The sequence below is a fragment of the Lithobates pipiens genome, unplaced genomic scaffold (assembly GCF_037356315.1).
Source record: "Lithobates pipiens isolate NorthernLeopardFrog02 unplaced genomic scaffold, aLitPip1_a1.2 Scaffold_27, whole genome shotgun sequence".
NCBI classification, from domain to species: domain Eukaryota; kingdom Metazoa; phylum Chordata; class Amphibia; order Anura; family Ranidae; genus Lithobates; species Lithobates pipiens.
In genome coordinates, this window is record NW_027507788.1 from 118817982 (window position 1) to 118845254 (window position 27273).

The window sequence follows — 27273 nt, forward strand, 5'->3', positions numbered from 1 at the left end:
TTTAACTATTTTAGATGAAGAGAGGGAGAGGGAGACACAGGGAGAAGGTAAAGAGAGAGGGGGATGGAGACAGTAAGAGAAGGTGATTGGAATGTAAAATTGGAATAATATGTATTTAAAAATAACAATTATCTTATTTTTTTAATGTAACCACTTAATTTTTTTTAAATATTATTTCCATTTTATTTTTTATATAACATTTTGAATAAATTACGTTTGTAGGGGATTTGGTCCTACAAGAAATGTGTTGTGTTTAATACCTATAAACAGAGAATGTGATATAATAATCTAAGTGAAGATCAAAAAGTACATAAAACCGGGCAGATCCAATGCATGTAATGATAGTATGTGGGTTTGGCACACAGTTTAAAGAAAGCTCTGATCTTTAACCACTTGCTTACTGGGCACTTAAACACCCTTCCTGCCCAGACCAATTTTCAGCTTTCGGTGCTCTCACAATTTGAATGACAATTACTCAGTCATGCAACACTGTACCCAAATGAATTTTGTGTCCTTTTTTTCCCAAAATAGAGCTTTCTTTTGGTGGTATTTGATCACCTCTGGGGTTTTTATTTTTTGCGCTATAAATGAAAAAAGACCGAAAATTTGGAAAAAAAAACGCATATTTCTTTGTTTCTGTGATAAAATTTTGCAAATTATTAATTTTTTTTTCATTAATTTTGGTAACAATTTATACTGCTACATATCTTTGGTAAAAATAACCCAAATTAGTGGATATTATTTGGTCTTGCGACCAGAACAAGCCAGGAAAGTACAAATACCCCCCAAATGACCCCTTTTTTGAAAGTAGACATTCCAAGGTATTTACTAAGATGCATGGTGAGGTTTTTGATGTTGTCATCTTTATGCCACAATTCTTTGCAAAATGAAGATTTTTTTTTTTTCCTCACAAAATTTTCAATGTAATAGGTTATTTCTCTCACATGGCATGTGTATACCACAAATGACACCCCAAAATACGTTCTGCTACTCCTTCTGAGTATTACAATAGCAAATGTGTGAGACTTTTACACAGCCTGGCCACATACAGAGGCCCAATATTGAAATAGCACCATCAGGCGTTCTAGGAGCATAAATTACACATTTCATTTCTCAACCACCTATTACACTTTTGAAGGCCCTGGAGCACCAGGACAATGGAAATGCCCACAAAGTGACCCCATTTTGTAAAGCTAACACCCCAACGTATAATCTATGAGGCATAATGAGTCGTTTGAATGGTTTATTTTTTTCCAGAAGTTTCGGGAAAATGTGGAAAAAAATTAAAACACATTTTTTTTAAGCGAAGTTGTCCATTTATAAGATATTTCCAACACATAGCATGTACATAGCAAAAATGACACCCCAAAATACGTTCTGCTACTCCTCTTGAGTATGGCAATACCAAATGTGTGAGACTTTTACACAGCTTGGCCACATACAGAGGCCCAACATGCAAGGAACACCATCAGGTGTTCCAGGGGCACATAGCATGCACATACCAAGAATTACACCCCAAAATACATTCTGCTGAGAAAAGAGTAAACAAAAGATTACCTGTGGTTTTAGCAGCGCAGTTGTCCACAGGATGATAGCACTGGTCCAGGCAGCAGGCAGGGACTTGGTCAGCAAAAGTGAACACAATTTTCCAGGCAACAGGCAGGTATACTGTCCATAGTCAATATAGGCAGCAGGCAGGGATACTGTCCATATACAGTCCAAGGTCAGTGAAGGCAGAGATCGTCAGCAGTGCCAAAATATTGGTCCTGGTAGTCGGCAGGAACATGGTCCATCCATGTGGTGTGGTCAGTTCATGCGACAGGCAGAGGCATGATGGTATAGGTCCTACAGGCAGCAGGCAGAAGTAGGGCCTCGTTCAGGACAGAATGGGGATAGGGGTAGAGGCTTCTCCCACCCAAATCTCTTTGAAGCCTCCGAGTCTCCAGACCCTAATCTAGAAATGAGAAAACAAATGAAATTGTCTTCTACATCCAAAAAAACTATTCTGGAGCCCCTCACATATGTGAGACCCCTGTTATGAATCCCACTAGTCCACTGATAGGGTACAAGATCAGTCCAAGAGTCAGGCAAGAGTCATGGTCAAACAGTCCAGGGTCAGTTCCAGATCAGGCAAAGGTATGTACAGAATCAGTAGGCAGAAGCGTGGTCGAATAACAGTCCAGGGTCAGTTCCAGATCAGGCAGAGGCATAAACAGAATCAGTAGGCAGAAGCGTGGTAGAATAGCAAGCCTGGGTCAGTTACAGAGCAAGCAGAGGCATAAGGGGTGTGAAGGTAAATGGCAGGAAGTGAGGGTTATGGTTACCATACTTCACTAATAATTCACTGAAGTATGGTAACGGTGGAAACAGTCACCTATGCAGAGGCCTGGTTGGGAAGGGCATTGGGCACAATGATAAGTGGTGTCTCTTCTCAATCCTCGTTTGCTGCACACCCGAAATTTTTTCTGATGTCTTCGGCCTGTTGGTATGGGAGGGATTTTATCAGGAAAGTGGCGTTCAGAGAGTCTGCTAATTACATCGGATCGAATGTTTTCTGGTGGGCCGTTGGGGTATAGATTTCCTCCTGGAAGCCAAGGAAGGGTATGGGTCTTTCTGTGGATTTACGATAGATTACATACGTGTTGTATATGGCCAAATTAAAGAAATAAATTGAAATTTTTTTATACCACTTGTATGTTCTTCTCGTGGCAAGGTAGGGTTCGAGCATCTGGTCGTTCAAGTCGACACCCCCCATGAACATGTTGTACTCATGGATACAAGTGGGTTTTTGTATTGGGCCATCCCTCCTGGTGATCTCAACAAAAGTGTTGTTGTGGATCGAAGAAAGCATGTACACATCCCTTCTGTCCCTCAACTTCACAGCCAAAATTTCCTTGTTCCGTAAACTCGCTGCTTCGCCTTTTCTTAACCTTTTGTTGACGAGGCTTTGAGGAAAGCCCTTCCGGTTAGTCCTTACGGTGCCACATGCTGGAGTTTGCTTTCTATGGAGGTTGCGGAACAGGGGTAAACTTGTGTAAAAATTATACACATAAAGATGGTAGCCTTTCTCCAGGAGTGGGTTTATGAGTTCCCAAACAACTTTCCCACTCGATCCGATGTATTCGGGGCAATTAGGGGGATGTAGCTGGGTGTCCTTCCCTTCGTATACCATGAAGGAATATGTATACCCTGTGGCTCGATCACACAATTTATACATTTTCACCCCATAGCAGGCCCTTTTGGAGGGAATAAATTGTTTTAGGCCCAGCCTGGCAGAAAATTTGATCAGGGACTCATCCACACATATGTGTTGGTCTGGGGTAAACAACTGGGGGAAGATCTCAGAAAAATAATTTATTAGCGGCCGAATTTTGTAAAGTTTATCAAAATTTGGGTCATTCCGGGGAAGGCACTGGGTATTGTTGTTAAAGTGTAGGAATCTCATTATCATGAGATATCTGGTCCGGGGCATTATTGAGGAAAAGATGGGCATGTGATAGATGGGGCGGGATGACCAATATTCACGTATTTCATTTTTATTGTTTAGTCCCATACAAAATGTGAGGCCCAAAAATTTTTTAAACTCCTCCACTGTTAGGGCTCTCCACTCATAGGGACGGGCATAAGAGGACGTTGGGTTGCTTTCAATAAATTGTTGGGCATATCGGTTGGACTGGACCACAATCGATGCAAGCATGTCCTCTGTAAAAATTAAGTGGAAAAAGTCCATCAGGGAAAAACTGTGTGTTTCCACCTGGACTCCTGGGTTGGCAGTGAAAGGGGGAACGTTAGCTTCTCCTGAGTTAGGAGGAAGCCACAAGGGGTTCTGGAGGGAATAGGGAAGGCTGGCATGGGACCTAACCCTTTGGGGCCGAGTTGACACACTGCTCCTTGGCCTTTGCCGAGGTACTGTGGTGCCGGTGGATGGCACTGGGTTGCCGGTGGATGGCTCTGCGGTGCTGGTGGATGGTACCGCCTCCTCACCAGTACGCCTTCGTCTGACGGGCGGACTATCATCTTCCTCCTCTGAGGCTGTTATTGTACCGCTGCTTAGGACAGGCTCGTAGTCCACGTCAGACTCACAATCTGAATATGAGGAGGAATCCGAAGCAGAGACCTCCCCGTTGCTCTCGTCGGCTGCAAGAATATCATATGCCTCCTCAGCTGAATATAATCTTTGTGACATTTTTATTGATCACAAATGGCACTGACAGGTGAAGCTGATCTGGCAGATGACACTGACAGGTGACGCTAACAGCACTGATCACAGGTGACACTGACGTGGCAGGTGGCACTGACGTGGCAGGTGGCGCTGATGTGGCAGGTGACACTAACAGCACTGATCACAGGTGACACTGACGTGGCAGGTGGCACTGACGACAGGTGGCACTGACAACACTTGGCACTGACAAATGGCACTGGAGGCAGATGGCGCTGACAGATGGCGCTGAAAGATGGCGCTGACAGATGGGGCTGGCAGATGTCGCTGGCAGATGTCGCTGACAGATGACGCTGACAGATGGGGCTGGCAGATGTCGCTGGCAGATGTCGCTGACAGATGGCACTGGGGCTGGCACTGGCAGATGGCGCTGGCTATTTGCTCTGGCTAATTGCTCTGGCAGATGGGGCTGGCAGATGGCACTGGCAGATGGCACTGGCAGGTGGCACTGGCAGGTGGCACTGGCGGCACTGGCAGATGGCACTGGGGCTGACGGCACTGGCAGATGGCACTGGGGCTGACTGTAATTGATACACTGTATCGCTTTCCTACTCACAGATCCTCTCTCTCCTCACACGCTGTCTCTGTGTGAGGAGAGAGAGACAGGGCAATGGGAGATGATCTCATTTGTTTACATTTGAGATCATCTCCCATTGGCAGCTGCGATCGCGCTGTAAACGGCCGCTTTTATTGGCCGTTCACGGCGATCTGTGTTTGCCTGTCTCTGGGAGACACGGGGAACACAAAACTTCCCCGATGCGTGCCCGCGGTGGTGCGCATTGCGGAAGTAAACACAAGGACGTCCAGGGACGGCCACCTAGACGAAAGCACCCGCTCTACGGCCGTCATTCGGCTATAGGGCGGGCGGGAACAGGTTAACATCCTAGTTTTTTTTTTTTCATTCTTTTGAACTTCCACTGCTGACAATTAACTGTGTACCTCTATTTGGTATACTCAGTATTTTCCTTGTCACTTAAGACTTTGACAGTCACTGTAAAGAAGTGGGGTAGTCAGTCAGTATGACATGGGGTGGGGGATGGGATGGACTCAGCTTTTCATTTGAAAAGAAATTGTAGCTAATGTTTGCCCTGCTTGAAAAAAATTGACTGCTTATTTGCATCAGGACATTTGTGTGCATCCTTTGCTTGTTTTTTTATTGTTTTGAAGAGTTGTGCTGATGGATACAGAATATTTCCAACACAAAGGGATTAACTTTGCTTCAGTGATTTACTCAAAAGAAAGACTTGAGTATCTGGAGAATGAATTTCAAGTTCTGGATGATGATGTCTATATTGTTACCTTTCCCAGATCAGGTAAGGTCTTATCTTATCCTATGTTTCCATTGTAGAGGAGTTTCGGTAAACTATTGTTTGCCAGGTTAGCTGGGTATATTATTTCCATTCAACCTGTGTGCTAACCAAAAATAATCTAACAGATCTCTCCATCCATGGTAAACAGTGAGGGTTGTCCAGACTTTGTAAGTGAAGCTCCCTCATCAGCTTCAGCAGCAAATTGTCACTCCATTGGTGTTGGAAACATTGCAAAACCTATGTGGATGGCAAGAAAGCATTGCCTCGCTACTCCAGCCAACCAGGGAGCGACATATGCAAGCAGGTAAGAGTTTTGCTGCCTTCATATGTCCTCCTAAAGCAAGGTTTCTCAACTCCAGTCCTAAAGTACCCCCAACAGGTCATGTTCTCAGGCTCTCCATTATTTTTGCACAGGTGATTTGATAAGTTTCCCTGCCTTAGTAATTACCACAGCTGTTTCAACTGAGGGAGATCCTAAAAACTGACCTGTTGGGGGTCCTCGAGGACTGGAGTTGAGAAACATTGCTCTAAACTAAAGCGATCCTGTTACTAGTATGTGATTGCCAGTGGCAATAGAGTGTGGCATTGCCCCTATAGCTTTAACAAATGACCCATATTGTGGTTCTTCTGAAAATGCTAGTTGCCTGGCTATTATACTGACCCACTTGGTTTAGTAATTTCTTAATCATGTATGCATACTTACTAGGAAACGCAAAGAAAAGTGAAAATATCTTATCGTCTTAAGCTGGCCATATACCTATAGATTATCTGCAGATTTTTTATGGTTAGATGGAAAAAGTGCAACAGATTTCTCCATGTTGTAAACTGTGTGGATGGAGGAATCTCCCACTTTTTCCATCTAACCATAGATAATCTATAGGTGTATGGCCAGCATATCTTTCCAGAATGAGAAATGAGCAAGAGCAATTTACATTTTTCTCTCAGGCTGGGTTCACACTATTGTGAATTGTATACAGATTCCCCACATCCGATTCACAATAGCAGGATATTTTGACCGGCGCTCTACATTTCTCTGCTGTGGCTCCAGCGCTAATTTGCACAGGAGCCCTGTGCGTCTTTTGTTCTGTTTCATGTCCGAATTCAGCCCAAAATTTGGGCTGAAATCGGACCTGAAATAGTGAACCAGATGCACCGGACCCCTACTGTGAGCCGCATGCGGCGATATTGTGAACCCAGCCTCAGGAAAGGCTTCCTTCAAGTTCCCCTCCCCCCATTCAGGAAGGAATGATAAACTTGGTGCCATAAATGATTTGCAAAGCAGTATCAAGAACAATCTTAAATATTGTCCTTTTTAAAAAAAGTTCTCATCTGAGGAGACGATATGTCACATACTCACCTCCTGTTTTAACCCTGTAAATGCCGCACCACCAACTTTTTGCTTGAATGGGTAGTGTTCCATGGCAGTACTGCCCATTGCATGCTACAGAAGTATAGATTTTGCCATGGCTGCAAAGGAAAGAACTGCAGTTACACCATACATATTCCCCTTCTGACTGCCTTTGCAGCTTAAGTGGAATGGTTGGGGGTAGTAAAAACATGGCTTAACAACCTGTTTTTACTGCTCCCCAACTGCTAGTGTAAACAAGCCCTAAGGAACTTACTCATTTAACTGTAAGGTTCAAATTAAAATAGTTATAATTTTTTATTTTTAATCACTTGCTGAGTGCAATACATACGTATATACGTTGTGGATTGCAAGTGGTTTACCAGGATTATGGTATTATTTTTTTCAACGGCTGGCTTTCTCTTGAGTGCCGTTCCTGCCGAAGAAGAGATTTGGGGTCATCCTTATTTGTAATACAAGGGATGTTTATATTCCTTGTACTATGAATCGTGAAAAAATAAAGAAAAATGAATAAACGCATATGTAAATGTTGTTCGCACCACACATGTGAGGTATCACCGCGAACGTTAAAGCGAGAGCAATAGTTCAAGTGCTAGACCTCCTCTGTAACTCTAAACAGGTAGACATTTAAAACATTGCAAAAGCCATTTTAAAGTGTGACATGTTATGTATTTGTTTACTCAGTGTAACGTCATCTTTTACATTATACAAAAAATTGGGGTATATATATATATATATTGTGGTTTTTTTATTTTTTTAATACAATGAATGTAAAATGTATTTTTTCCCACAAAAAAAAAAAAAAAAATGTTGTGCAAATACCGTTTTACATAAAAAAAAATTGCAAAGATCGCCATTTTATTCCCTAGGGTCTCTGCTAAAAAAATATATAATGCTTGGGGGTTCTAAGTAATTTTCTAGTAAAAAATACTGATTTAAATTTAAACAAAAAGTGCCAGAAAAGACTTTGTCTTCAAGTTGTTAATTAACCTATTTATCCTGGTGTGCATTTTTGTTTTCTTTAGACTTTTAAAGTGGTTCTGAGTGCTGAAATTTCTTTTTTTAATCTTAATGCATTCTCTGCACTAAGGTAAAAAACCTTCTGAGTTCAGTTCACCCCCTAAGCCCCCCCCCCCCATATACTTACCTGAGCCCCATCTTGTGCCAGCTCTGTAAACGCTGTATACAGTGGCTTTCATCCTCCTCATTGGCTCAGAGACAGCCACAGGAGCCATTGAGCAGAGAGCAGGGGGCAGCCTGAACCATGCTCTGTGTCAATAGACATAAAGCGCACGGCTTTATGTCTACGCAAATGTAAGTAAGTGGCTTGCGATGGTGGGCACTCATCACAGTGGGGAGGGGGGAGGAGCCAGGAGCACCAGCAGGGGACCCAAGAAGAAGAGGATCAGGGCTACTCTATGCAAAACTACCATCTGTCTTAACTATGCTGATTGGCCCTGTGTTGATCACATGCACTCTTCCAAGAACGAAAAAAAAAACTCTCTAGCAATACACACCAAACTGAGCATGTGCAGACTGACTCCAAAGGCTCTGACTTATCAAGAGATTGATTGGGGACAGTGGAAGTAGGGGAGGACCAGAGAAGACAGGATAAAACAGCCTTTATACACAATGCAGAGGATTAACTCCTTAGATTCTGCAGCGAGTATAACAAGCATGCTTTACTGCAAATACAGACTGATTTTTACTGTTGTAGGTTTAGTAACACTTTAAGCACAATTCGTTCTTGGTTCTCTCCTTAGCATTCTTTACTTGTAATCTTTTATATTTTTGTGCATTTTGTTTGCTTGGAAAAAACATATACATTAAAAAACAAACATATAAAAGACTTATATAAAAGAACCGACTTATATAAAAGAACAATATGAAACAAAATGTATACTTTTGTAAGAGAAGGCCCCTTTTAAGCAATTTTACATCGCAGTTAAAGAGAATTTGATTCTGTTAATACAAGATTTCTGTATGATTATAAATTACACTGGTTTAACCAGATATATGTCACTGAAAAGTACAGAAAAACTGATGCAGTACATCTCTACACAATCCTGCAAGTTCAGAAAAATATCCATTGATCATCTGCCAGAAATGCACTCAGCTAAGTCTTATTTTGTGCCGACAACACACACTTTGTTGATGGAGTGGTGTCAGCCCTCCCCAGATGTCTTTTGTTAAACTACTCAAACTCTTCCCTTATCTTATTCTCCACAACGTATGGACTAACTATTCAGTGGTCCAAAACCAGAACTGTGAGGGAGATGACACAGGACAGTTCTAAATTTCTGATATGGCCAGCAGTAGAGATGGCCTTGCGGTTCGCCCGGCGGTCGGTTCGCGGCAAACTTTGCTAGTTTGCGATTCGCCAAACTGGCGGACTTCTGGCACTGTTCGCGGCGGACATATTTGTTTACATTGTGAAGAACTTTGACCCATGACACATCCATCATGTGGTACAGGACAGCCAATTGAGAAATTTCAGCACATGGACATATCCCCTACCTTTATAAATAGACCTGATCTGGCGGCCATTTTACATTCTGTCTTTTGTCAGTGTAGGGAAAGGACACTGTGTGGAGCAGGGACAGTCAGTCTAATCCAGTGTTTCTCAATTCCAGTCCTCCTGGCCCACTAACAGGTCATGTTTTCAGGCTTTCCATTATTTTGCACAGGTGATTTGATCAGTTTCACTGCCTTAGTAATTACCCCAGCTGTTTCATCTGAGGGAAATCCTGAAAACATGACCTGTTAGTGGGCCATGAGGACTGGAATTGAGAAACACTGGTCTAATCACTAGCTATTACTATTAGGTCCACAAAAGTCCTTTTAAGGACTGGTATAGGTGAACAGTATGTATATAAGGTTGTAATACACTTATAATATACTTTCAAATATAGAAAGCATATTATAGTGCACTGCTGTGCTGCTGAGTGCTGACTGATTCTGCAGCTGTCTTTTCTCAGTGTAGGGAGGGACAGTTTGGTGTTCGAAGCAGGGACAGTCTGCAATTCACTAGCTACTAGGTCCACAAAGGTCCTTTTAAGGACTGGTATAGGTGTACAGTATATAGGGTTGTAATACACGTATAATATATTTTCTTTCAAATATAGAAAGCATATTATAGTGCACTGCATGCAGTGCTGCTGACCAATTCTGCAGCTGTCATTTCTCAGTGTAGGGAGGGACAGTTTGGTTTTTGGAGCAGGGACAGTCTTCAATTCACTAGCTACTAGCTAGCTACTACTAGGTCCACAAAGGTCCTTTTAAGGACTGGTATAGCTGTACTATTTGGTGTGCAGTATATAGGGGTGTAATAGATGTATAAAATAATTTCAAATATAGAAAGCATAGTATAGTGCATTTCCACTGTGCAGCATTGACTGCTGAGCGGTTTTGCAGCGATACTACAAAGAGTGACAAACGCAATTAGAAAAAAGTATTATAACTGGTGTGCTAGACCAGTGGCCCCCCAAAACGACAGATTGAAGCGGGGTGTTATATACCTTCTTCCACATATACTGCACTTCTCTAGAGGCTTTTGTCACAGGGTCATTTAAAAAATGACAGGCAGAGAAAGAGGCAGGCCCTTCCACAGGGGTGGTAGGGGTAGGGCAGGAACAACAGGCTTGAGCAAAAGTGGCAAATTGCAGAAGGGGTGTTCGATTACGTCAAAGGACGCACCTGACTTGGCTGAGTGGCTCACTCAGCCTTACTCTTCTGCACCCTCCTCATCCTCTCGATCTGCACTCTCTTCACTCTCTGCTGTGTGCACCCCCAAAGACACTACCACCAACACCACCACCACCATATACCCTCCGCTTGAGTCACATGAATTATTTTCCGATCTTTCACAAGACATTGCGGATGCGCAGCCATTCTTGGCATTGGACCAAGAAAAGGAGGTAGCAACAACCTCCACTCAGCAGTCTGACGAAAGTACCCAGATCAGCCCAAGGAGGTTGGTCCCCAGTGTTGCTGCCTACTCCGAGATCTCTAATTATAGAGGTGGGGAAGGTGACGTCGATGATGACGTGCCTAGTGATGTCACGTGGGTGCCCACAAGAGAGGAAGAGGAGGGGAGTTCAGAGGGATATATGGAACAGCAGATAGGGAGGAGAAGCAGGCGAAACTTAGATTACACAGGAGGGACAAACCAGACTGCTAATGTATCAAGAGCGAGGCATCAACCATGTATGGTCACATCTGGCGCTCCCAGGACGCCGGCACATGGCTCTGCAGTGTGGGCTTTTTTTTAACGTGTCCGCTGCTGACAATAGTGTTGCCATCTGCAGCGTTTGCAGTCAACGCATAAGTCATGGTAAGCCCAACACTCACCTAGGGATGACCGCCTTAAGAAGGCACATGAGCTGCCATCACCGAGCCTGGTGGGAGCAACAGAACCCACAAAGCCACACTCCAGGCTCTCACCATCCAGCTTCGTCTTCTACTTCTCCTTCTCCTCTCTCCTCAGAATTGTCCTCCACTCCACCTTCCATCATGCCATCCTCACGTTTTTCTGGAAAAAGGCAGGCTTCCGTAGGCCAAATGTTTGAGCATAAAAAAATGATGATGCCGGATAACCCTCTTGCCCAACGGTTGATGGCTGGCTTGTCAGAACTGATAGCCCACCAACTACTGCCATATAAACTGGTGGACTCTGAGGCCTTTTGAAAATTTGTGGCCATTGGAACACCACAATGGAAGGTCGCAGGAAGCAAGTATTTCTCACAGAAGGGCATCCCAGAGCTATATGGCTATGTTCAGCGGCAAGTGAATGTATCTCTGACACACAGTGTCGGTGCCAAGATACATCTGACCACGGACACGTGGTCTAGCAAACATGAGCAGGGAAGCTATATAACTTTTACTGCCCACTGGGTGAACCTTCTGACGGCCTTCAAGCATGTAACCTGTGGCACCCGTTTAGATTTGGTTTTACCGCCACAGATTGCATACAGGTCTGCCTCTTCTTCTCTTCTTCTCCTCCTCCTATTCCATCCTCCCTCTCCTACTCAGTTGACTCCTCCTTTTCCGCTGCTAGCGTCTCTTCCGCTGCGCCGCCCAAGATCACCAAAACCTATTCGGCATGCCAGGTGAGACGTTGCCATGCTGTGCTGCGTCTGTTGTACCTGGAAGCCAAGAGCCACACTGGCCCTGCACTCCTTTCAGCTTTGCATTCACAGGCAGATCAGTGGCTAACACCACTCAATTTTACAGTTGGTAAAATGGTGTGTGACAATGGTGCCAATCTGCTTAGCGTATTGAAACAGGGCAAAATTACACATGTGCTATGCATGGCACACGTCTTAAACTTGGTCATGCAGCGTTTCCTTGTCAAATACCCTGGGGTCCTGGACATCTTGTGGCAGGCAAGGAAAATCTCGGCCCATTTCAGAAGATCTTACACGGCCATGGCTCGACATTCAGCGGCGACACAATTTGCCGGTCAGTCGTCATTTGTGATTGCTCGACGCGATGGAACTCAACCTTCTATATGCTTGATAGGCTGCTCCAGCAGAAACGTGCAGTTAACGACTACCTGTATGAACTCTGTGGCAGAACAGGTTCTGGGGAGCTTGTTTTTTTTTCACTGCACCAGTGGCTGCTCATGCGCAATACATGCAGACTTCTGCGGCCATTTGATGAGATCACCAAACTGGTTAGTCGCAGCCATGGCGCCATCATGAACATCGAACCTTATGCCTTCTTTATGGAGCGTGCATTGCGTCGTGTCATTGATCAAGCCGTGGAGGAGCAGGAGCAGAAAGATGAGGAAGTCGCAATGCTGGATTAATTCCCAGAGGGGGCTACTCTATCTGAGACAAGTCAACAACAGGAGTCTGAAGAGGAGTCTGAAGAGGGGCCCAAAATTCAGGTGTTGGAGTGCTCAGACTTGAGTAGAAAACACAATACTGGGTGTAAGTGGCCAAGCTGTATCCTAAAAATAGGTGTCTCTGTCCCTTTAAGCAGTGGCCAGGAATTTGTGACCAATGACCTTTCACTACCAAGCAATCTGGGATTACTCCTCCTCTCATTCTCTGTCTGGATCTGGCGATGTCAGCTTTGGCTCAGGCATCCACCATGACAATATTCTACTGACCCAGTAAAATGACTAGAGGCACAGGATGACAATCCCCTATGAATCTGATGATGTCTCTGGGTATTACATTTGTTAGGCAGTTCCCAGCAGTCCTCTGTCCTCCCAGGCTGCCTAGCAGGCAATCAAAGTGCCTTCTGCAACATAGGGGAGTGGGTAGGCTCTACTCTGGCACTGTGTGGCTGTAAACAGCCTTAACAGAGTCCTGTCTGTCCTGTCCCCTCTCTCTCTTCATAGACAGGCAGCCAAGGAGAGGGAGAAATACTTGCGTTGGCAGCTGCAGAGGCAATGAAAGCCTCTGGTACAGTCCAGTCCATGCAGTGGTGGGCAGAAATGCTGTACATTGGCGCTACATAGACAACATCTGAAAATGTATATTGTGCCTAAACAGTACCCTGAAAATGTACTTTATGCCAGCATATCCTCCTAAAAATGGCAGTCCACTTCCTGTGCCTAGGCACTCCAGTGTCTACAGCCTCATTTCTGTACATTTTTATTCTAAGGCGGTGTGTGTCTGACTGAAAATCTCACAAAATGTGTACTTTGATATGTCACTATTTTGCTGCTCGCTGTTTTCCTTGCTGGAGAGGAATCTGTATACGAGGAACACAGTGCAAGGGTCTCCCTGCTTCTGCTTTAATCATTCTGTGTTACTTCACATCTGTTGCTATTTTTTGAATATTCACTCAGTACTCCTCATCGAATCACCAGACATCAGGGTGGCAGATTAAACATGATGAAGCAAATGCCTCTACCAAAAGGGCCACCTCTGCACTTGCAGAACAAGTAAAGTAGAGAAAAGGAAGACCATTGGAATATTTGGTGTCTTGTGGTTTGTTACTAGAAGAGGATGGAGATTTTTAGGTAGCCTTTAAGTCCGAGGGACCAATTTTGGGGCAGTCTCTGTGAAATCATGGAAAGAATTTGGAACATAAAGGCTCAGTTGTCCCTATTCTACACCAGCTTAATAGCCCAGTACACAATTATTCTATAATGTTGACAGCTATTTATTTTGTTTTGTATTTATTTTTAGGTACTAATTGGATGATGGAAATACTGAGTCTTATCCACAGTAATGGTGACATTTCCTGGTGCCATAAAGTCCCTAACTACATAAGAATCCCCTGGCTTGATGTCTGTGGCCCTGGAGTAAAGCTAGTGGATGAATACCAATCCCCTCGATTATTCTCTTCTCATTTGCCCATACAGTTTTTTCCAAAGTCTTTCTTTTCTTCAAAAGCTAAGGTAAGCATTTTGTATACAAAGTATTTTCTGGGTTTCCAAATAGTTTCAGTCAACACAAGAGATGTCATGAAATAAAATGTAATTTGTATGGGGTGTTTATGGCAGCAAATTCAATATTATTTTTTTATTTTCTATGGCAAAATGGAAAAGCAATGGTGTAAATTTTATTGGCTAAAATGGGTAATACAAGCACTTTAATGTCTCATTTATACTTGTGGTTGAACTGCCTTTTACCCCCCAAATTATCCCCCTTAAGCTGAAAAGGCAGTGGATGGGGGTGTTTTCATGGCAAAAATGCTTGTCATATGAGACTTATTCAACTGAATGCTGTGTGAATGATGATGACCTCCATCTCTGTTTTACAATTGTTACTTTGAAATTTAAACCAACATTCCCTAATGGACAGAGAATTTGAGAACCGTGATAAGAACATACTATCCAATAGCTTTCAGAGAAATAGTGATGGCTATTTACTTGAATCACATCTATTAGTAAATGGAAACAATTAAATAGTTTGGACCAGTTTGGCCCAAATTAACTTTTTAAAGTGAAAGAAAACCTGGAGTTAAGCTTTAAATTAAAAGTGGTTCAATGGTGCCATTTTTATATCATTCTACAGTTAAAGTGGTTCTAAAGCGTAAACATGTTTTACCTTGCATTAGGGTACCAAAAGTTTAGACATCAGTTTTTTCTCAGTCCCCCTTTTACTTACCTGAGACCTCATTCGATCCAGCACTGTGCACATCTGCAGAATTTCTCTACCCTCACTTCCATGTGTCACTGGCTTTGCTGGAGCATCGGGAACCATTTTCTCCTGTTGCTGTCAATCAAGGCCAGTGACGGGGACTGGGCTGAGTCCCATTGTCTGTGTCAATAGATGCAGCACCAGAGCTCAAGAGTGAGCATGCATGAGTTCCTTCCCATGGGGGCACTGGACAGAGAGGAGGGGCCAGGAGCAGGGTTCTATGAGCTATGTACAGAATGCAGGGATCTGGGGTGAGCTATGGACAGAGTGCAGGGATCTGGGGTGAGCTATGTACAGAGTGCAGGGATCTGGGATGAGCTATGCACAGAGTGCAGGGATCTGGGATGAGCTATGTACAGAGTGCAGGGATCAGGGATGAGGGATGAGCTATGTACAGAGTGCAAGGATCTGGGATGAGCTATGTACAGAGTGCAGGGATCTGGGATGAGCTATGTACAGAGTGCAGGGTTCTGGAATGAGCTATGCACAGAGTACAGGGTTCTGGGATGAGCTATGTACAGGGTCCAGGGTCAGAGATGAGCTATATACAGGGTCCAGGGTTCTGGGATGAACTGTGTACAGAGTGCAGGGTTCTGGGATGCGCTGCGTACAGAGTGCAGGGTTCTGGGATGCGCTGCGTACAGAGTGCAGGGTTCTGGGATGCGCTGCGTACAGAGTGCAGGGTTCTGGGATGCGCTGCGTACAGAGTGCAGGGTTCTGGGATGAGCTATATACAGGATGCTGGGTCCTGGGATGAGCTATATACAGGGTGCAGGGTTCTGGGATGAGCTATATACAAACTATATATGTATGCTGCATATAAAGTTGGCATGGCTTAAAGTATATGTAAAGCTTAACAACAAACGTCTCCGTCTCTTATTTGCTCCCTTTGGGTCTATTCAATATACCATTGGAAGCATGTTGTCATATCTGTTCTATAAGTGCAAAAAAAATACCTGCTGGCCATATAAAAAATTCAGAACTGTTCGGTGTCATCTCCCTCCCAGTTCTTGTCTTGGACCACTGAATAGTTAGTCCATAGTTGTGGAGAATAAGAGAATAAGATAAGAGAAGAGTTTGAGTAGTTTAGCAAAAGACATGGGGGCGGGGGGGGGGGGGGGGGGGTCTGACACCACTCCATCAACAAAGTGTGTGTTAAATAAGACTTAGCTGAGTGCATTTCTGGCAGATCAATGGATATTTTTCTGAACTTGCAGGACTGTGTAGAGCTGTACTGCATCAGTTTTTCTGTACTTTTCAGTGACATATACCTGGTTAAACCAGTGTCATGTATAATCATACAGAAATCTTGTATTAACAGAGTAAATTTTCTTTAATATTATGATAACATATTTCTAAAGAACCACAAACATTAACTGCAATATATACACACCAATATCTATTAAACATGTGACCCAAACCTATGAATAAATTAATCTAATTAGAGTTAGTTGATAGGTGAAGTGGGTTGATTAAGATATAGCTAAAATGTGTGGTTAAATGTGAGCGCACCACTAAGTATTCTAAAAAATAAAAAACAAAGAGACACAAAAATGTGTAAAAGTGGATGTGCATAAAAATATATATGAATATTATGGTAAAATATATATTTTTGGAAGATGCTCTCTGCAAAGACCTAAAAATTTAATGAAACATCCATTGCATATAATCAAAAAATTAAAAATACCTAATGTTGGATATTGAACCAAAGTGTATATGTGTTGGAATAAAAATACTAGATGTAAAACATATCCATATGGACATTTATATAGTGTAGAATGTGAAAATGAGGATATGTATTATAGAGACTACCATGAAAATAATATTAAAAAAGGTGAAAAATGTGAAATGGAATGATGTAATGGTAAACGAACATCCGTGTCCATATAAACATGCATATCTCCAGGTAAAGAACAGTAAGCATGTGAGCATGAACATACATGTGCGTGACTATATAACATAAAAATATGAGAGCATGAAAATGCCAATGACCACACATCAGAGACTTGTATTAAACAAAGGATGCAAATTCATTCAAGAAGTTGTCTTATGTCTGTAGCCTATATATAAATATGGAGACTTAATTAGTAAAACTATTACTGAAAATGAGTATGGTTCATATATATAAGTGGCTTCTAGATGTAGATTATTCAGAAAATGGCTACTAAATATAAAATTCTTATACTATTTCATACATAATTGAATGTACATAAACAGGCATATAATTACTAAAACATTAAATATTATAAACAAATATCACAAATATATGCACTAGCTTTAAATGTGTCTGTGTCTATTTATTTATCTAAGTGTCCGTATTTTTAAAAATCAAAAGTTTGTGTATGTGTACTTGAAATGGACAACTATAGAAAGACACGGAGAAAAATTAGGTAGAATTGAATGTTATATTCACTAAGAAATATATATTGATATACTAATGCCGCATACACACGACCAAAATTTTCGACGAACTAAGTCCGACGGTCATCCAGATGGACTTTTGGCGGAGGTCCGACGGACTTTCTGAACGAACGCACTTGGCCACACACGACCGGACTAAGTCCGCTCAAAAGTCCATTCGTTTCAAATGTGATGATGTAAACAGGACTAAACAAGGACGTTCAATAGCCAGTAGCCAATAGCTGCCCTTGCGTCGTATTTGGTCTGTCAGACTAGCACACAGACTAACGGTTTTCCCAATATTTAGTCCGTCGGACAGATTTGAAACATGTTCTATTTCTAGGTCTGTCTGATTTTTTTTTATATATATAAAAAATGGTCGGACTAGCCCGCACACGATCGGATTGTCCGATGGACTGATCCTGTCGGACCTAGTCTGCTGGAAAGTCCAGTCGTGTGTACGCAGCATTAGAAATATAGCATATTAACATCTACCCCAGACAAAATTGTATGTAAAATCGCATAAAAAAATCGCATATAGACAAAAAAAACCCCATAATTAATACCAGTAACCTGCATGAAAAATACACGCATATTACATGGGAACAACCCACAACAACCAAAAGTTGTAAAAAGCCTGTTATGTATGAACAATATTGTAAACAGCAAACTGATGGGAAATAGGTGCAAAAAGGAGGAAGGAAAGCAGCATCTCCATTTTCCGTGTTCTGTCCAAAAGAAGAGACAGGAAGACGTAAAGCAGGATTGGAGGCATGAGGATAAACACTATGAACAATATATAAACATATGTGTCATTTACTTAAACATGTCCTCATGTGTCCAAACAAAACTGTGCATTAGGGATGAGCTTCGTGTTCGAGTCGAATATACGTTCGACTCAAACATCGGCTGTTCGTCCGTTTGGCGAATACCGAACGTTATGGGCCGTTCGCGCCAAATTCGTGTGGTGCTCACGGCCCACAATGCACTGCGCCATCGCAGTGCATTGCTGGCTCATGATTGGCCAAGCATGCACTGTGACCCCGCATGCTTGGTCAATCACAGTGCTGGCAGCGAGGAAAGCCATGATTGGCCACAGGCAGGATGCCTGTGGCTAGGGATGAGCCGAACACCCCCCTGTTCGGTTCGCACCAGAACCTGCGAACAGACCTAAACTTCGTGTGAACTTTAGAACCCTATTAAAGTCTATGGGACTCGAACGTTCACAATCGAAAGTGCTAATTTTAAAGGGTAATATGCAAGTTACTGTCTTAAAAAGTGTTTGGGGACCTGGGTCCTGCCCCAGGGGACATGGATGAATGCAAAAAAAAGTTTTAAAAATGGCCGTTTTTTCAGGAGCAGTGATTTTAATAATGATTAAAGTGAAACAATAAAAGTGTAATATTCCTTTAAATTTCGTAGCTGGGGGGTATCTATAGTATGCCTGTGAAGGGGCACATGTTTCTGGTGCTTAGAACTGTCCCTGCACAAAGTGTCATTTGTGCAGGAAAAAAAGTCTTTTAAAATCACTTGCGGCTAAATTGTCGGCTCCCCGTAATACAGAGAACACTCCAATGAGTGTTCTCTGTATTAGCCGACAATTCATTCATTCATTGATAAAAAAAAGCGTGGGGGTTCCCCTAAATTCAATTACCAGGCCCTTCAGGTCTAACATGGATATTAAGGGGAACCCCGTGTCAAATTAAAAAAAAAAATTGACGTGAGGGTCCCCCTAAATATCCATACCAGACCCTTCAGGTCTGATATGGATATTAAGGGGAACCCCACATCAAATTTAAAAAAAAATTGACGTGGGGGTCCCCCTAAAAATCCATACCAGACCCTTTATCCGAGCACACAACCTGGCAGGCCGCAGGAAAAGAGGGGGGACGAGAGAGCGGCCCCCCCTCCCTCCTGAACCGTACCAGACCACATACCCTCAACATTGGGAGGATGCTTTGGGGGTCTGTGACCCCTCAAAGCACCTTGTCCCCATGTTGATGAGGACAAGGGCCTCATCCTCACAACCCTGGCCGGTGGTTGTGAGGGTCTGCAGGCGGGGGGCTTATCAGAATCTGGAAGCCCCCTTTAACAAGGGGACCCCCAGATCCCGCCCCCCCCTGTTTGAAATGGTAAGGGGGTACTTACCCCTACCATTTCACAAAGAAAGTGTCAAAATGGTTAAATAAGACATATCCATATATCCTGAAGGGTCTGGTATGGATATTTAGGGGGACCCCCACGTCAATTATTTTTTTAATTTGACACGGGGTTCCCCTTATATCCATGTCAGACCTGAAGGGCCTGGTAATTGAATTTAGGGGAACCCCCACGCTTTTTTTTTTTTTAATCAATGAATGAATGAATTGTCGGCTAATACAGAGAACACTCATTGGGTGTTCTCTGTATTACGGGGAGCCGACAATTTAGCCGCAAGTGATTTTAAAAGACTTTTTTTCCTGCACAAATGACACTTTGTGCAGGGACAGTTCTAAGCACCAAAAACATGCGCCCCTTCACAGGCATACTATAGATACTCCCCAGCTACGAAATTTAAAGGAATATTACACTTTTATTGTTTCACTTTAATCATTATTAAAATCACTGCTCCTGAAAAAGCGGCCATTTTTAAAACGTTTTTTTGCATTGATCCATGTCCCCTGGGGCAGGACCCGGGTCCCCAAACACTTTTTAGGACAGTAACCTGCATATTATCCTTTAAAATGAGCACTTTAGATTTCTCCCATAGACTTGTATAGGGTGTTCCGGCTTTTCGAATTTGCTGCGAACAGCCCAAATTGTTCACTGTTCGCTGAACAGGCGAACAGGCAATGTTCGAGTAGAACATGAGTTCGACTCGAACTCAAAGCTCATCCCTACCTGTGGCCAATCATAGCTCAGGCTGTGTAGTACACGCCCCACACTATATAAGGCCTCCAGCACGGTGGCCTTGTGTAGTGTGTTGGCATCTGTAGGAGTTAGTGGGTGTTCTGTGTACCTTCAACACAGTATACACCGTTCATTATCGGACGATTTTGCTTTCTTGCTCTTCTGTAGTGGTTGTTGTCTGCGTGCCCTGACCGCAGTATACACCATTATATCCACCTATATAATTAGCTATCTTGCTCTTTTTAAATAGAGCTTGCAGCCAGTTGTAGGAGATTGTGCCTGCTGTCTGCGTGCCCTGACCGCAGTATACACCGCTATATCCACCTATATAGCTAGCTATCTTGCTCTTTTTAAATAGAGCTTGCAGTCAGTTGTAGGAGATTGTGCATGCTGTCTGCGTGCCCTGACCGCAGAATACACCGTTATATCCACCTATATAGCTAGCTATCTTGCTCTTTTTAAATAGAGCTTGCAGCCAGTTGTAGGAGATTGTGCGTGCTGTCTGCGTGCCCTGACCGCAGTATACACCGCTATATCCACCTATATAGCTAGCTATCTTGCTCTTTTTAAATAGAGCTTGCAGTCAGTTGTAGGAGATTGTGCATGCTATCTGCGTGCCCTGACCACAGTATACAGTGCTGGTCGTGGATGCGGTGCATCGTCATCATCAGCACGTGGCCATGGGACACGCTTGTCCTTCTTTCCGGCAGCTGGAAATGTTGAGTCGCAACATGCCGGAGACTTGGTAGAGTAGATGACCAAGCCCTCTTCATCCTCCTCATCCTCTCTCACCCAGGCTCAGGGTACTAGCAAAGCAGCTGCCAATGCATCGTCTTCCCTCCTCTCAATGTCATCATCAGTGACTCCTTCCCTAGACCCACCACGTCCTCCTGAGGAGTCATCCTGAACTCTTTGAGCACCGTGTTGGGTACATGCTCCAGGAGGATGCCCAGTGTTTTGTAGGCTCTGATAATGATACTCAGCTAGAGGAAGGCAGTAGCGTGAGCGCAGAGAGAGGGGATGCTCAAGAAGGACAGCAATCAGGCAGTCATGTTCCACAAGCTGCAGCATACTGCCAGGTTTGCTCCAGCGATGAAGAGGGAGGGGATGATGAGGGCACTGACTCCACGTGGGTGCCTGGTAGGAGAGAGGAGGAGGAGGAGGCACATGTCCAATAAAGGGCAGGATGCCCTCCGGGGGCCAGCTTAGGGGCAGCATACCGACTGAATAACACCCCAGAGCTCCGCCTGTGCAGGGCGCTGCCTCTGTGCGTTATTCTAAAAGTTCTTTGGTGTGGGCCTTTTTTGAGACGAGTGCATCAGATCGCACCACTGCTATTTGCAACTTATGTCTCAAGCGTATCTCGCGTGGCCAAAACATCAGCCACTTGGGCACCACATGCTTGACCAGACATATGTTGACCTGCCATGCAGCTCGTTGGCAAGCGTACCTCAAAGACCCACACCAAAGAACAAAGCGGACCTCTCCTTGCTCCTCATCAGCTGGGATCTCCAACCCCACTAGACCTTCAGTCCTCTCTGAAACCTGCTATGAGAGGAATGAAGGTGTAGAATTAGGTGTGTCACAGCCAAGTGCTTCCGGGCACTCTGCTAGCAGTACACCCACGTCCGATTATAGCAGGCAAATGTCCCTGCCCCAGCTGTTGGACCGCCGAAAGAAGTTCACTCCCAGCCATCCACATGCCCAGCGGTTGAATGCTAGCTTGGCTAAATTGCTAGCACTTCAACTGCTGCCTTTTCAGTTGGTAGACTCGGCCCCCTTTCGTGAGTTTGTACAATGTGCGGTTCCTCAGTGGCAGGTCCCCAAACGCCACTTTTTCTCACGGAAGGTGATTCCGGCTCTCTACCGGCATGTGGAAGGCAATGTCCTTGCCTCGCTGGACAGGGCGGTCAGCGGTAAGGTGCATATTACCGCTGACTCATGGTCCAGCAGGCATGGACAGGGACATTACCTGTCTTTCACGGCCCATTGGGTCACTCTTCTGGCAGCTGGAAAGGATGCAGGACAAGGTGCAGTAGTGTTGAAGGTTGTTCCGCCACCACGCCTCCAAAATGCTACTATTGGTTGTGACACACCTCTCTCCTCCAACCCCTCTTCTTCTTCTTCCTCCATGGCCTCTTCCAGTGCTCTGTTCTCAGAACCAGCGGTGCTTCGTAGGCGTTCCAGGGGCTACGCAAGTACGCAGGCAAAACAATGCCATGCCGTGCTTGCGCTGGTTTGTTTGGGGAACAGGAGCCACACTGGGGCAGATGTTTTGTCAGCTCTGCAGGGGCAGGCCGAGAGGTGGTTGACGCCACACCAGCTTAAGCCAGGAATGGTGGTTTGCGACAATGGCACCAACCTCCTCTCCGCCCTCCGACAGGGACAACTGACCCATGTGCCCTGTGTGGCTCACATCCTTAACCTGGTGGTGCAGCGGTTCTTGGGCAGGTACCCGGGCTTACAGGATGTCCTGAAGCAGGCCAGGAAAGTCTGTGTGCATTTCTGCCGAACATTTAATGCCTGTGCTCGGCTGGCCGAGCTCCAAAAGGAGTTGAACCTGCCCAAGAACCGCCTTATATGTGACATGCCCACCAGGTGGAACTCAACGTTGGCCATGCTGACGCGGCTGCACACGCAGCAGAGGGCCATCAATGAGTACCTGTGCGACTACGGCACCAGGACAGGGTCAGGGGAGCTCGGTTTTTTCTCACCGCGCCAATGGGGCATGATCAGGGATGCATGCACTGTCCTGTCACCAATTGAGGAGGGCACAAGGATGGTGAGCAGTGACAGTGCATGCATCAGTGACACTGTACCTCTTGTCCACCTCTTGGAGCATATGCTGCATGGAATAATAGACAGGGCACTTGAGGCAGAACAGAGGCAGGAAAAGGAGGACTTCCTTGCCTCTCAAGGCCCCCTTTATCCAGACAGTGTTCCTGCTGTGCCACCCATCACCCAGGAAGAGGATGAGGAGGAGGAGGAGGATGATTGTGTCAGCATGGAGGTGGAGGCTGGCACTCAGCCTCAGCAGCAGCAGCAGTCTTGTAGGGATGATTTACAGTCCCAAGAAACCCGTGGACTTGTACGTGGCTGGGAGGAGGTAGCTGCGGATCATGTTGCCCTTAGTGACCAAGAGGATGACGGTCCGAATGCTTCAGCTAACCTACGCTGCATGGCCTCCCTGATCCTGCAATGCCTGCAGAAGGATCCTCGTATTTTTCGGATCAAGGAGAGGGACCATTACTGGCTGGCCACTCTCCTTGATCCACGGTACAAGGGTAAGGTTGCCGACCTTATCTTGCCGTCGCAGAGGGAGCAGAGGATGAGACATCTCTGGGAGGCCTCGCAGAAAGGTCTGTGCAATGCGTTCCCAGAGACTGGGAGGTTACAAACTCCTGGTCCTGGACAACGTGTTGCTGACGCATCGGTCAGAAGGAGCTATAGAGTAGGTGGCTGTCTGACCGATGCATTCAGACAATTTTTTAGTCCGCAGCCTCAAGGTATGATCGGTTCCAGCAACCATCGCCAGCGTCTGATTTACATGGTGCAGGAATACCTAGGGGCAAGGTCAGACTTGGACACCTTTCCCACCGAAAATCCTCTGGCTTACTGGGTGTTGAGGATGGATCACTGGCCAGAGCTTGCACAGTATGCAATTGAGCTACTGGCCTGTCCTGCATCCAGCGTTCTTTCGGAACGCACCTTCAGTGCTGCTGGTGGCTTTGTTACCGATCATAGGGTGCACCTGTCCACCGACTCAGTTGATCGACTGAACTTCATCAAGATGAATCAGTCTTGGATCACCCACAGCTACCAAGCACCTGAAGCTGATGTAACTGAATATTTTTTTTTTAAATATCACATCCCTTCAAGACTGCCTATGCTGATGCTGAGTGACTGTCCTGTTATGTTGATTGTCTATCCTCTTCCTCCTCCGCTGATATGTTGGAAGAACATTTTTGGTTCTGGGTGATGCCACCAGCCCAATTTTTCTGCCCCTGTTTAACAAGGGCGTTTAATTACAATTTTTGATGCAATGCTTTGCAGCAGGGCTCATTCCTGCACCACAACTAGAGTATATGGGAGAGGTTGCAGTGTCATGGCACCAGCACCAGTGCCTAAGGTCCAATTTTTCAGCCCCTGTTTAACAGGGGCATGTAATTAGAATTCTTGATATAATAGTTCACAGGAGGGCCCGTTCCTGTGCCCATCCAGAGTAACTGTGAGGACTTATAGTGTTGTGGCACCAGCACCACAACCACCAAAGATCAATTTTTCTACCACTGTTCAACAATGGCATGTAATTACAATTCTTGATATAATCGTTCAGAGCAGGGCGCTCCAGCGCCCACCAAGAGTCACTTTGAGGGCTTACAATGTTGTGGCAAAACCAACACCTTGTTCCGTCATTTCAGCAGAGCATATAGGGCAGGCCCCTACTTTCAAACATCCAACTTACAAACCTCTCCTACTTGCAAACGGAAGGAGACAACAGCAAGTGAGATGAAAAAAGACGGACGGCAAAACAAATTATACAGGGGTGATAACCCTTCCCTATGTTTTCCAAAAAGCTTAAAAATAGATTTTTTGACTGGAGCTACACTTTAAAAATGTACCAGTTGAAAATTACAAACAGAATCTATTTAAAGCGGGAGTCCGCCGGGAGTCCGCCGGGACTCCGCGTTTTTTTTTTTTTTTAAAAGCTAGCAGCTACAAATACTGCAGCTGCTGACTTTTAAAATAGTGACACTTACCTGTCCAGCGCGCCCGCGATGTCGGCACCCGAAGCCGATCTCTAGATCGTCACTCGGGTGCTGCCGCCGCCATCTTGGGTATGGGAATCAGGAAATGGAGCCTTTCGGCTTCATTTCCCGGTTCCCTACTGCGCATGCGCGAGTCGCGCTGCGCAATAAGGACGGTCCCCGCTGCCTCTGGGATCTGTGTGTTTCCCAGCAGGCAGCGGGGCACTTGCGGAAGGGGGCAGGCACTTGCGGAAAAGGGCATAATCTACGCCCCTTTCCGCAGAGAGCTATCCCGGAAGTGGGTGCAAGTACCTGGATTATCCAGGTAACTGCACCCCCCCTCCCCCCTGAAAGGTGCCAATTGTGGCGCCGGAGGGGGGGAGGATTCCGATGAGCGGAAGGTCCAATTTAGGGTGGACCTCCGCTTTAACACAACAAACTTACACAGTCCCTGTCTTGTTTGCACTGCCTGTATACTGCTGTTCTGATTATATAGGGCCTGAGTACAGGGTTCCCCTTAATATCCGTACAAGACCCAAAGGGGCTGGTAATGGGCAGGGGGGGGGGGGGGCTACCCATGCCATTTTTCTCAATGATTTTCATCCATATTGCCAGAACCATATATAACATTAAAACCGCAAGCAGTTTTAAATGACGTTATTCCCGTTAAATGTCATTTTGTGCAGGGACTGTTCTAAACACGGGAAACACGTGGCACTTCACAGGCCTCTGGGGCAGGAGCCAGGTCCCCAAACCCTTTTTAGGACAGTATCTTGCATATTGGCCATTAAAATTAGCACTTTTTATTTCGAACGTTCGAGTCCCATAGACTTCAATTGGGTTCTAAAGTTCGTACAAATTTTTGGTCCGTTCCAAAGCTCTGGTGCGAACCGAACCGGGGGGTGTTCGGCTCATCCCTACTGTGCATCCTGAAGCTGTCTACAGAACAGGTACACATATTGAAGGGCATATCAATATCAATGTTAAGCCAGCACACATCCATATGTAGAAAGGAGAAGAGAACTCAATCTTAAACCCATTGAAAAATGTAAAAAAAACAAAGAACCGGTATGTCAATGGTGATCTCAGATGGAATAAACAAAACTACTATATGGACGTGTGGTGACAGGACAAAAATGGATCTAAGCCCTGGAGCGAGATAGACAAATGTGAGGCAGAAAGCGTACCAAGGAATTAGGAGTGTAAAATTTATTTTTCTAAATAACTTCATCAATCATAATAGTGGGAAACATCCCACTCAAAATGTAACCCTATAAGAATTCTGGTAAGTTGTAAAAAGCCTGTTTTATATATGAACAATATTGCAAACAGCAAACTGATGGGGAAAATGTGCAAAAAGGAGGAAGGAGAGCAGCATCTCCATTTTCTATGTCCTGTCCAAAAGAAAAGACAGGAAAACTTAAAGCAGGATTGGAGGCACGAGGATAAATATTATAAACCCTATATAAACACATGTATGATATACTTAAACATGCCCTCACGTGTCCAAACAAAACTGTGCATCCTAAAGCTATCTATGAAACAGGTACACATATTAACCCCTTCCCGCCGAGCGTACACAGATATGCAGCCTCGGCTTTCTGGGGTTATACCAGGATGATGCCCACAGCTGCAGCCATCATCCCGGTACCGTTTTTTAGAGCGGGCAATCAGCTATCCAGGGATAACAACCAATGTGGCAAAAAGCCGCTCAATTGTTATCACCCCGCCGCCTTCTGCCACTCTGACCGGGCCTCCCATCCCACCGGGAGACCCGATCCTCGATACACCACTTCTGGTAACGGCTTTGTTCCAGTCTCCTGAATGTAAACATGGAAGCAATGTCACAACATCAGTTGCTGTTTGCTCAGCTTGCAATGGCGCTGGATTTAAAAAAAATATACAGTATTCAGATGGCCGTTTTTGGTCTTAGTGAATATAACATTTAGTTCTGCCTCATTTTTCTCTGTCTTTCTATGGTTGTCCATTTCAAGTACACTTACACAAACTTTTTATTTTAAAAAATATGGACACTTAGATAGATAAATAGACACGGAGGCACATTTAAATCTAGTGCATATATTTGTGATATTTGTTTATAATATCTAATGTTTTAAATTAAAGGTTTTAGTAATGATATGTCTGTTTATGTACATTCAATTATGTATGAAATAGTATAAGAATTTTACATGTAGTAGCCATTTTCTGAATAATCTACATCTAGAAGCCACTTCTATTC

General features: G+C 44.6%; 1 protein-coding gene across 1 annotated transcript in view; it reads left to right on the forward strand.

Moving 5' to 3' along the window:
* Window positions 1-5390: 5390 nt before the first annotated feature.
* LOC143934095 (sulfotransferase 2B1-like) overlaps window positions 5391-27273 on the forward strand; it is a 77060-nt gene continuing 55177 nt past the window's right edge. The window contains exons 1-2 of the mRNA XM_077457408.1: window positions 5391-5532; window positions 14041-14252. Coding sequence (XP_077313534.1) covers window positions 5397-5532; window positions 14041-14252 — 348 coding nt within the window. The 5' untranslated portion in view covers window positions 5391-5396. The remainder of the gene's footprint in view (window positions 5533-14040; window positions 14253-27273) is intronic.